This window comes from Haliotis rufescens, unplaced genomic scaffold, assembly GCF_023055435.1.
Source record: "Haliotis rufescens isolate VD_foot unplaced genomic scaffold, xgHalRufe1.0.p SCAF_11, whole genome shotgun sequence".
NCBI classification, from domain to species: Eukaryota; Metazoa; Mollusca; class Gastropoda; order Lepetellida; family Haliotidae; genus Haliotis; species Haliotis rufescens.
Window position 1 is genome coordinate 9,623,320 of NW_025963791.1, and position 13,042 is coordinate 9,636,361.

Consider the following 13,042-nt stretch of genomic DNA (forward strand, 5'->3'; position numbering starts at 1 on the left):
AGTCAATACGAGCGTGGCATGGTATCTCAGTGCAGTCACAGTTTGCATACGGTTGTTTGTTCATAGTGGAGTGTGAAAACGGAGGCAACCTAATTGACTTGACGTTTCACGCCTCAAATACGCAAAACATCCGCCGCGAACATAACCTAGTTTTATAACTATTTACTTCACATCAATTCTACGACTTCGAAGAAATCTATTATGCTGTTATTGTCCCCGCGGTTTAATGGTATTGAAGACGTATTTCAATCATTCATTACATCTTCCACGAAAGCCTCAACACTTGTACAACCAGATTTCAAGTCACAAAGCGGTCCTGTTATGGATTAGCCGCTATTGTTGGAAGCACTAAAATATGGATGTCACCATCCGCTGAACTTACGCATTTAGAATACATGCACTATAAAATACCCACCCTGAGAAACACCGTACGACTTCAGACAATAAACAACAGCAGAACAGCGTGTATGGAACTTTGTAAATAATTCACAATCAAGAATTGATGTTACATCAATTTGTTCTGAAACAACGAGCAACCGAGGAGATGGACTGCCGCAATGGTTGTCAATAATGGATCTCCATACAAACATGCGCATTTGTTCCACGGAGAGGAGATACGCCACGTTGGCATATAGGTTCTTCACATCGCATCTGCAGTGGTAGTTCCCCTGATTTCCCCCCGGATGCCGCTGGACGGGTCTGCCATTTCCATGGAACCTAATTGAATGAAAGGTGCTGATTTTGCCATGCTGGTAAACCGTTGTAATTCAAGCCCTTCATTGGCCTTTTTATCCAACACGAGTTAATTCCCTTAACTTATACTCTTCTCGGGGCATATGGTAGAGGCAAATTAATGCTCCGTAAACAAAATCTGGTTTGACGTTTGAGTGACGTCAAGGTAATATGGCTTTCGCCTGGCTAATTCAAATATGGCGTGCACTGTCTGAAACATTAGTAAGCAGACTTGTAAGTTCAAAATTATTTGTTATGTTGAAGGTAAATATCTTTTTGTGTTAGTTTGTGAAACCTGATGGAAAACACTTGAAAGTTGGCTTTGATCATAATATTAAAAACATTATCAAAACGTTAGTAGGATGAAGCCAGTCGCCTGCAGCGTTCATAATTATGATACCCGTTTGAAATACATCACCATCGAATAACCATTTCTTCTTTTGTTTCATTTCTTCCACCATCAAACATGGGTGAACACTCACACTTTGGCTCGGCAGTTTATTTGACCTCAAAGCGAGTTTGATATGCTCCATAATCCCTACATTAATCACCAAACCAACGTCCCCTCACTCCCCAATCCCACAACAACCCCAACCCCACTCAACCACCAATCCCACCCCAACCCCTCCAGAAATATAAAGCTCGATTTCTAACTTGTGCTACCGATACGGCAGGAAATCCATACCCGTTTCTGGTGCGGTGGGGTAGCTTAGTGGTTAAAGCGTTCGCTCGTCACGCCGACGACCCGGGTTCTATTCCCGACATGGCTACAATGTGTAAAGCCCATTTCTGGTGTCCCCCACCGTGATATTACTGGAATATTGCCATTAAAAAGCGGCGTAAAACCATACTCACTCACCATACCCGTTTCACGAACACCTGGTGTCATCGTTGCTAGTTGGCTGTTCCAATTCACGTCACAAAGTTACATTTACGACTATGAAGAAGGATTTGATGGTTTTTGTCTCTGTTGTAGGTATTGGCGACATTTTGGCTGATGGATTCTGGGAGCTAGATTTCCCAAGTCGCGACATTGATGCCAGCATCCCAATATGGGAGTACAAACTGGAGGAGACGATGCATGAACAAGATTCCGACGACTGTCTCACCGAGTTCTTCGGGACAGGGTACATGATTTGTGTAATTATATATGTCACACAACTTTAATTCTGACAGTTGTATTCCTCTTTCTCCATATAAACAAACTTACATAAAACTTATAATATTTAGTATTTATAAGTTTACCCAGTAGTCCCACAAGTTTGTATTTTTAAATATTAATCCCAGTAACTAAATGAAACAAGAAGTGGATAAATGTGCATTTTATTGCCCTGTGGACATTTGTTTACAACTTAAGCAAATACACACACATAGTAATTTTATGATATAATCGGAATCGTATAATGGAATATGTATTTTAATGATATAACGTATGATTATAGAAGTAGTTTTGTAGCTCTTACTTACAGAATGTGGTTAGAACACCCCCGTACACAACCGTTCGAGTTGTTAAGTTATACAATTTACGTCACAGCAGCCATATCAGTAAAAAATATATATGGCCATTACTCAGTCAATTTGTATAAAACGTAATGGGGTTTGGACATGTGAAGTTATTTGTGGGCTGTAGCAGTGGGCATTTGCACAATATTTGAAATATTTACCTCGATTTGACCTTTGCACTTCCACCATGTTCTTTTTTCCTCAAAATCTCCTCAGAAATCACTGGACCAATGAAACTCCACATCGTTCTTCCCATGAATTATGGCACCTAAAGCTGTCCATACTGTAGCAGTTATTTTCAAAAGCCTAATATTAGTATATCTTTTGCCACTTCATGGTCATTTGTATTCAGAATGTAATGCCGTTTGGTGCATGTGCAGTTGGTAGTGGGGCTCAACAGATATATAATGTCATTTTGGAGTTACCTTGGTTTCACTTTTGCTCTTTAACCAATGCGCAAGCTCTTACAGTAAATGACAAAGTGTTCAAAGTAACGTTAAAACCAAACTCACTCGCTCACTCACTCACTCACTCACTCACTCACTCACTCACTCACTCACTACTGTGTTACGATGTTTGCTACTGTGCTTATACATTGTGGTATAACAAGCTGAAAGTTGTTGCACTATTGACTATTGCTGGTCTGGGTACAACAGACTACACCAGGAATGTATGAATATTTATGCATCTTTATACCTTGTTTAATGGGAAACAGTTTTTCAACCATTTTTGTCTTCGATACAGATCTTGTGGGGTCGATTACGTATCAAAACAATTGTCTTGAGATATGTTTGTGTATGTGTGCTTTTATGAGACCGAAAAACATTCGAGAAGTGTATTTTTTAATTTTACATCAAAGGAAACCATACACTCTCTATCCTACACCGAAAATGCTTTTGTTTATTCGTTACGGACAAGGAATGTGTTTGTATACAAAACACACACACACACACACTCACAAGTCATACGAACATAAATACACATAGAGAACAGAGAATACATCACTGTCGTAGAAAAACACACCCACGGGACATATAGATAGAGGACACACTCACAGAAAGACACTACCACAGAAAACCGCTCACAGAACATATCCACATTGAACACCCAAACAGAACATGTGAATCAGATCAAAGAACACTCACACTGAACATGTAGTAGATGTAGAACCAACTGTCATTGAATGCATTGACACAGAACATATAGATATAGAACACGCTGCCATTGAATGCACTGACACAGAACATATAGATATAGAACACACTACCATTGAATGCACTCACAGAACACATAGATATAGAACACACTGCCATTGAATGCACTGACACAGAACATATAGATATAGAACACACTGCCATTGAATGCACTCACAGAACACATAGATATAGAACACACTGCCATTGAATGCACTCACAGAACATATAGATATGGAACACACTGCCATTGAATGGACACACAGAACATATAGATATGAACACACTGCCATTGAATGTACTCACAGAACATATGGAAAAAGAACACACTGCCATTGAATGCACTCACAGAACACATGCAAAAAGAACACACTGCCACTGAATGCACTCACAGAACATATGGATATACAGTAAACTACGGTTATAACGAACACGCTTATAACGAACTGATGGATATAACGAACTTACTTTTTTGGTCCCGACTATTTGCTGTAGTTATGATGTATATATGCTTATAACGAACTACGGTTATAACGAACTAAAATTAGTAGTCCCTTTGAGTTCGTTATAACCGTAGTTTACTGTAGAACTCAATGTCACTGAATGCACTCACAGAACTTATAGATATAGAACACACTCACACAGAACGCCATAGAACATATATGTCTGCTATATGACGCCCTGTCATAGAACACCGAAAAGAACACTGTTATAAATCACAATGATATATTTTACACATCTTTCTGTCACGTAACACGTGGTCATTCGACGATATTAAAACAAACTGATATCGAAGAAGATATATCAATCAATACACAAATACAAGTAATTGTAATATTTACAAACGTGATTTTGTGTAGTGGTGAATCTGGAGTTCCATTTAGCAAGGGTTCCTTTGCTGCAAGAAACCATGCAGGTATATCGCGGCGTCTTCAGCATATTCCAACAATTACAGACAACTGTTATAGAATAGAGATCTCCGCCTCAAACCTGTCCCAGGAGACTAACAGGAAGAGCTATGTCATAATGCAGCCCGGCTTGAGAGCCTCTGACTCACTGCCATTCATTCAGGGGGATTAGTGGGATCAGGGAGATTACCGCTCTCGACAGATTAAAGCTTTGGGTCATTTGCCGTCGCACCGTCCTTGTCACTCGCATTTACGTGAGACAGAACGAGGGCAAGTTAGCATGATAATAAAAACATTGGTAGCATTACATATCTGTTTGTGTGGATAGATGAGTGTAAGTGAAGGTCATTGGGTAGTGCTAGTTTGGTTGCTGACAATGGAAATTTAAAAAATATATCTCAGAATGTTATTATTGGTAATATTAGTCAGTGTTCATTATGAACGTTGAAAGAGTTGGGGTTGTATATGTTGTATAGTCTTCATCATTATTCTTTAATGGTTATACTGGCATCACAATTTCACCCACACCCACACCCACACCCACACCCACGTCCACACCCACACCCACACCCACACCAACATCCAAATCCAAACCCAAACCTACACCAAAACTCACATCCACACCCACACCCACATCCACATCTACATCCAAACCCACACCAATACTCACATCCAAGTCTAGACCCACATCCACATCCTAACCCAAACTCACACCAAAAGTCACATCCACATCCACATCCACATCCACATCCACATCCTCAAATCCACACACACATCCACATCCAAACCCTAACCCACACCAAAACTCATATCAACATCCACATCCAAACCCAAACTCACACCAAAAGTCACATCCACACCCACACTTACACCCACACCAAAACCCACACCCACATCCACATCCACATCCAAACCCAAACCCAAGTTCACACCAATACTCAAATCCACATTCACATCCACATCCACATCCACATCCACATCCACATCCAAACCCAAACTAACACCAAAACTCACATCCACATCCACATCCAAAACCAAAGCAACACCAAAACCCACACCCACATTCACATCCACATCCAAACCCAAACCCAAGTTCACACCAATACTCAAATCCACATTCACATCCACATCCACATCCACATCCACATCCACATCCACATCCAAACCCAAACTAACACCAAAACTCACATCCACATCCACATCCAAAACCAAAGCAACACCAAAACTCACATCCACATCCACATCCACATCCACATCCAAACCAAAACCAAAACTCACATCCACACCCACATCCACATCCACATCCACATCCACATCCACATCCGCATCCGCATCCACATCCCGATCCACATCCACGTCCTCTTATACAAGCCCACGACAGTTATCTCGGCATATTCATCATTTTTCACGATATCAGACATTGAAGCCAGTCCAGTCCCGTGAAGAATCATGTATGCAACTGAAGGTATATGTCTGTTTCTGCAGTAAGACCAGTAAGCAGGAGTGTCACATATCTGACAAGTGCTGGCGTATGATGACGGCTGATGGATACAGCGGCTACTCACTGTCACACGAGATATTCTACCTCGAAATAGGAGAACGGGTACGTAAATAAAATACTCAAGCCAACATTTAAACATTCATATATGTATACTTCTCAGAAAGGTTAGCGTGGCAAAATACATTGTGTATAACTTCATACAAATTTATTGACAACTACAGTAAACTACGCTTATAACGAACACGCTTATAACGAACTGACCGATATAACGAACTTACGTTTTAGTCCCGGCCATTTGTTGTATAAATGCTGTTTATGTGCTTAAAACGAACTACGGTTATAACGAACTTAAATTAGTGGTCCCTTTGAGTTCGTTATAACCGTAGTTTACTGTAAAATTGTTGATGATATAGACAACATACATAATGGTCAATCTTCTCCCTGCGAACACTGCAAACATCTTCGTCAAGCCAACAAATATTGATGTCGTTTATTGAGTACTGAGGTCCAAATGAAACGCACACCCCACATATGAATGAGTGAGTGAGTTGGGTTTAACGCCGCTTCTAACAGTATTCCAGTTATATCGCGGCGTATCAGCTTAATGTTGGAGGAAAGATCGAAGTGATCATGCAGGTCTCAGACGTTTACCACTTCGGTGAAACCAACAATCACAGGTTTATTGCGTGCCAAAGGAATGCAACTCTGCATTGCGAATCGCGGCGCCTTAGACGACTGGGCAACATTAGCTTGAAGGGGGTACCAAAATGTAAACATTAATTTATTTTCCTCAGTTGGAGCCTTTGCTTTTAAATGTAATTGAAAGTGTATGCTATCACGTTCTAAAACACGCGTTAGCGGGTACCTGGTATCATCACTATTTGATAGTGATTCATAAATACATGCTATCATATATATGATATAGTCCGAATCGTGCATGGCTTTTTGTAGCAATTTCTTATGATCATGGAAAGGGTTTCGTCCTTTCTATTTAGTCTCCTAAGAAAACGTCAACTTTATGAATAACAGCTTCTACTTTATTGCATATAGCGAGATTTCGATGTAGATTCTTACACCGTTATCAAGCTGGAGCGATAACAACCACGTGACGAGAGGCATGTACAGTTATTGTGCTTCGTGACTATTAAGGGTATCTATTATGGACGACCACACCCCCTTACTACTGAAGCCTTTCAGGGCCATTTTTCTTCTTGAAATTTCTAGATACTATGTTGAAAATTTCAGATACTAGGTTACAATTACAAGATACCAAGTTGAAATTTCAAGATGTTATGTTGAAATTTCAAGATATTTACTAAGTTCAACTTTCAAGATAATAATCTTAAAATTTCAAGATAATAAGTTGAAAGTTCAATTTATTTTCTTGAAATTTTAATTTATTATCATGAAATTTCAAGTTTCTTATCTTGAAATTTTCACTTTAATATGTATCTTGCAATTTTAAGTTAGTATCTTGAAACTTCAACTTACAATATAGTATCTTGAAATTTAAAAATTATAGCTTGAAATTTCAAGATAGTTATCTTGAAATTTCAAGTTAGTATCTTGAAATTGCAACATAGCATCTTGAAATTTCAAGTTAGTGTCTTAAAATTTCAAGAAAAAAACAAAACAAAACAAAATGGCCCTAAAAGGTTTCCGTACCTTACTCTAACACTAGACAAAGCAGCGCATGAGAACGATAGCACTGTAAACATGCCTTAGATTTAAACAGGCTCAGATGTTTTAGTAAATGCTATGGTAACATATTACCAGCAGTTGAAACTATTGAATATGAAACAATCATTTGTGAAAGCTATTATTCATCATTCCAACATTCTGCCAAATATAATACCATATGGTATAATCCTTTAAGGAAAACAGAAACATGGATTTCGAAGTATTAACTTGCAACTTCATCTTTAGTTCGTCATGACAGAGAAATGGTAGTAAAGAGACTAAGACACTATATATCTTTCTAGTAGTGAGGTGAAATGGGGTTTAAGAACGGGTTCAAGATTATTCCGTTACAAAGCCACGTGCATTAACGTGTGTGTGTTTGTGCGTGTATGTTTGCACTAGTCCGGACTAATGCCGGTTTCATAGGGCCAACCCATGAGATACCATCGCAGTTTTAACATGGGTGCAATGTGTGAAGTCCATTTATGGTGCCACCCGCCGTGATATTGTTTGAATAGTGCTAAAAGCGGCGTTAAACCATACTCACTCACTAATTATCCGCCAGACCACGGAGGCGGTCGGTAATCCTTCTAGAACACATGGTAGTGACTTTATACCCTCGGAAGACACCGACCATTTAATATAATTTGGGTTTTGATCAAAACATGTTTGCTTTTAATTGTGAAACCGATCGGTCCGGTCAACAATGTAGAACACGCTGTGGAATATGCGTCTACACATGACTGCCATTCCGTTACTGTTAGCCTCCGGTCAGTGTCCTCAAACAGAAGACAGTGGCATGTTCTCGCACCTTTGATCTCTTCGCTGGTAAAGGTCACAGGGGATACTTCTCACTAAAACTGATCCAGATTATTAACTTGTAGTTATTATTTACGAGACCAGTCTACGGCAGCAGTGCCTGCAATGCAGGTAGCCATTAACCCATCCCTCCGCCTTGGGGCAGTCTAGATCCCGGGGGTGCCTGGTTGAGCTGTTAGGGAGTCATTAGTAACCAGTAAACACTATATTTGTCTGTACACGTATGTAGGGGCGGTTGATCCTTCTATACATAGCACTATGTGGCTTCCTTTGGCTCGTGCTGTTTGTGCGATTAGGGGCTCAGCGGTTTGGCAAAGCAGCATTATGTATTGACAACGTGCAGGCAGTCTTTTTGTGAGGTTCCAGAACTGTGTATGTGAAGCACTGTAAGGTAATAAATGAGGGTCCTGGTGGTGGGGGGGGGGGGGGGGGGGGGGGGGGGGGGGTCCCATAAGCAGTGAGCAGTAAAATTTAGGGTACTTTTTCATTAAGCAGTAATTTTTCTTCTTTTTCAATAAAATCGTCGTGAAAATTTTTTGGGGTCGCATATTTGTTTCATAAAAATGCCAAATGAATTTTTCAACAAATGACAATTCATATTTTTAATACCGGGTAAAATCTCAAATCGCTAAACATTCTACACTGGTCCCCTGCGTCAGTTGCGCAGCCTGCTTTCTGTGGCTAAGCATTTGGGGCTTGAAGACAGACTATTTTTGACCATTTTAATCGTTTAACGATAAGCAGTAAATTATTCATATACGTTAAGCAGTTATTGTCTGGTATTTTACGTTAAGCATTTACGATAAAAAAAAAGATGAATTTCACGTTTACGATAGTGTTGGAAGGGTGTTTACGTTAAGCATTAAAACCCATCAGGACCCTCATAAAAAAAGCCAACAAGGGTATGTTGACAATGTGATTAATAGTTAAAGAACATGTTGTTTATGCCTGTGTCACACTGACTGGATGCTTTTATGAAACTTGAAAAATGGACGTCTTTTAAAAAACAAATAATGAAAAGGGTAAGATTGAACGTGATGACTACCCCAAACACGCACCTTGTTAACGTTTGCGGATCAAGGTTGGTTACTATTAATGTCAAGTAATGCAGTTTTGTTGTACAGAGAGTGGCCCTACTGAGAAGACCCGGGTTACAATTGGTCTTCAGCAATCAATGCTTGTTATAAGACCCGACAAGTTTGTCGACTACCGAGATCGGTTGGTCAGGCTCGTGGTCGGGTAGCCTGGTGGTAAAAGCGTTCGCTCGTCACGTCGAAGACCCGGGTTCGATTTCCGACATGGGTACAATGTGTGAAACCCATTGCTGGTGTCCCCGGACGTGATATTGCTAAAAAATTGATAAAGGCGTAAAACCATACCCACTCACTCACTCTGATCATATACCTCGATTTGACGAATTCAAACAGAAACTCATTTTCTGTCCCAACGAATAAAGAAATGAACAAATAACCATAACCTAGGAAATGCCCTCCACTATTTCTGTCTACAATAGCATGTATTGTAAGGAAGGGTGGTCGGGAGTCTAAGAATAGGGCACGGTCTAAAGTAGATATTTTCAGTTAAACAAATCGTTCACTTTTACAGGGATTACATTATTATCATGAGACAGATCCAAACTGCCGTGTGAAAACGGCTGTAGATCGTCTTTCAATATGTCACCAGCTTGTTAGACAAGGTTGTGAGAATATCTCGTACATTAACTGAAACACAGAAAATGAAAACAATAATCTCATTCATGCTATTTATTCCCATGTCACAGCATGCAAATACGAGTAGTTACATCAGAGTTTATGTGTTCACTGTTGTAGTTCGGTTGCCTCCCCCAAATGCTGTGGAAAGTCCTCACCCACCACCAGGCGTCGCTGGAGAGCCAAAGAGAGAAATTCTGTGCTAACATGTTGTCTGAAGCGCGCCTCCTAGCGGCAAACGATTACCCTCCACCTAAACAAGATCTCTTTATGGAACAAGGTTAGTCATTGGTTAACCCTTACGGAACAAGGTTTGTCCTTAGTTACTATTCATGCCAAATGATGCAGTTTTGTTATACAGTCAGTGGACTCCTCAAGATCCGGGTTAGAATTGGTCTTCAGCAACCAATGCTTCTTTTAAGACGCGACTATGTTTGTCGTAAGAGTCGCCTACCGGGATTGGGTGGTCAGGCTCGCTGACTCGGTTGATGCATGTCATCGTATCCCATTTGTGTCGATCGATGCTCATGATGTCAATCACTGGATTGTCTGTTCCAGCAGCGATAATGTACAGACCACCGCTATTAACAGTACTAGTGTTCCAATCAGCTTAATGTGGACGGAAAGCCCGAAGTGATGCAGGAATCATACCTTTACCATTTTGGTGAAACCCAAGATCACGGGTATGTCCGAACCGGGATTCGAACCCACAATCATAAGTTTGTGGCGTGTCCAAGGGACGCAACTCTTCACAATGAATGGGGTCAAATTTTACCACTAATTACTGTTCATGCCCAGTTATTATAAAAGAAATGTTTGATGCTTGATGAGGGAGGAAAGTCGAAGTGATGCAGGTCTTCACGGTGACACGGGTACATATATGGTACTGACAACTCTATTGTAAAACAGAAGAGGAAGGTTTACTTTATCATTCCATATCATAAAATTGAGAATATTCATGATGTTGTGGGGTTTAATGTGACACATTGAAATCTGACGTAATGGTAAATTGAGAATGGGTGCAATGACGTGTTGCCTCCATTTCCGAACTTTCGTAGCGAGTTGAGTTTAACTCCTCTTTGAACATTGTTTTTGTTACACCAGGAGCATCAGCATAATGTAGGGAGCAAGTACAGGTGATGCAGGTCGTTCCTCACTTTGGTGAAACCCACGAGCACGTATAAGACGCTGACAATAGGAGCGAATTAGTGATCAGAATCTACGACCCGCACAGCCTTGGGTCGCAAGTGCTTTCTTCCACAGCGACGTAGAGGTGTAAAAGTTATAAATAGTAGTTAATCTGTTGTCTGATATAACATTATGACCATTCATTGGCATACATTCTGTAGGTGCTCTGTGTGGAATGCTGGGATACCGGCAGTTCGTGAACTCTGACTGGCTTGAGAAGATCCTTGGCTGGCAAGACCTGAATGTGGGATGTTTCCGAGGGTCCACTTCAGATGGCCTTGGCATAGGTTTGTTTCTTTGTTTCTTTGTTTGTTTGTTTGACACCACATTTGGCAATAGTCCGACTATCTGACGGCGGTCTGTAAATTATCGAGTCTGGGCCGCACGGTCCAGTGACTGATATTATGAGCAGTAATCCAGCCCGTCTGGTCATCGAATGACTTGAAATGGTTACTCTGTTGTTATTCGCTCAACATATAACGCTGGCTATATGCGAGCTGGTACGGTGGAATGTTGGTGTGGAATGTTTAGGTTTAAATGCAAATTTTAATGGCCTAAAAGAACTAAGTAAGCGATATACACTCAACGTATGTAAAGGATTTTGCACATTCATGAGAACATATTCATTTATCAACAGATTGTATTAAGACAGAAATGTTTGAAAAAGACATCGTTCAAAGTGCAGACTTCCTCTGGACATGGGTAGGCCAGTGGGGTAGCCCAGTGGTTAAAGCGTCAGCTAATTCAATTCACCAGAATACAATGTTTGAATCCCATTCCTGGTGTCTCCCGACGAGGTAAGATGGGATATAGTTGACGGTGGTGTCAATTCACTGTCAAACTGTACTGACCGCCTCCATCGTCCAGTGGTAGAGCGTCCGCCCAGAGAGCGAAATGTCCGGGTTTCGATCCCCGGCCGCGTCATACCAAAACGATGTTAAAAGTTGGTACCTGTCTGGTACTTCGCATTAAGGGGCGAAAACAAGGACTGGTCGACTCGGAGTCAGTTTACTGTGTCTGAGTGGGGTATTCATGTGAAACTGCGGCATGATATCTCAGTGAGCTAGCACTATAAATCAGTATCAGTCAGGACTAGTACAAGCAGCTACACACACACGCGCGCGCGCGCGCGCATGCTCGTGCAGTATTCTTTGACGCGACGTTAAACCCCATTTCATAACCTCACCTCAGTCTGTACTGGGTTAAGCTATTAAACTTGAACGTGATCCTGACAACATTCCGCCTCAGTGCCGGCAAATCGGTGATGAAACCATATGACCAGAGTGAAACTCAAATTAACATTGGATGCTTCAAACAAAATACGTTGAAATCTGCTCGCGCTTTAAAACTTTTCACCATTATCCGAGAGAACATAATCTCATAAATGGGCAAAGAATCACTGACTTTTAAACCCAAATCGCTGACTATTGTCTGATAATCTCCTCACACAATTCTCAAATCGATTCTTTGCGCGTAAGAGCACTTTCAACAGCACGCAATCAAGTTCTTTTCTTTAGAAATAACTGCATTAATGATATTGTACGCCAACGTAACATGGAAACGTGTTCGTAAATATGTTTACACGTCCTTGCTCTGGAGGGAGTGTTTGCCTCCTAGTATACTTTTAGTATACGTTTGTTATCCTGGGGCGTTTAACGTCGATGGTAACGTCCCTAGGCAACGTTAGGACGTGGGGGATTTTGTCCTCAGAAATAAACATATGTATATTTTATCGGCAGTGTGACTAAACGTCCCAGTTGTGCACTAAATGTGTATGTGCTGGTGCATAACAAATGAGGAATTAATTGT

General features: G+C 40.8%; 1 protein-coding gene across 1 annotated transcript in view; it reads left to right on the forward strand.

The window, feature by feature from the left end:
- The window catches only part of LOC124146371 (UPF0764 protein C16orf89 homolog), a 34,361-nt gene that overhangs the window by 20,113 nt on the left and 1,206 nt on the right, over positions 1 to 13,042 (forward strand). Inside the window, exons 3-6 of the mRNA XM_046516635.2 lie at positions 1,709 to 1,859; positions 5,822 to 5,939; positions 10,166 to 10,325; positions 11,395 to 11,520. Of these exons, the coding sequence (XP_046372591.2) occupies positions 1,709 to 1,859; positions 5,822 to 5,939; positions 10,166 to 10,325; positions 11,395 to 11,520 (555 nt within the window). The remainder of the gene's footprint in view (positions 1 to 1,708; positions 1,860 to 5,821; positions 5,940 to 10,165; positions 10,326 to 11,394; positions 11,521 to 13,042) is intronic.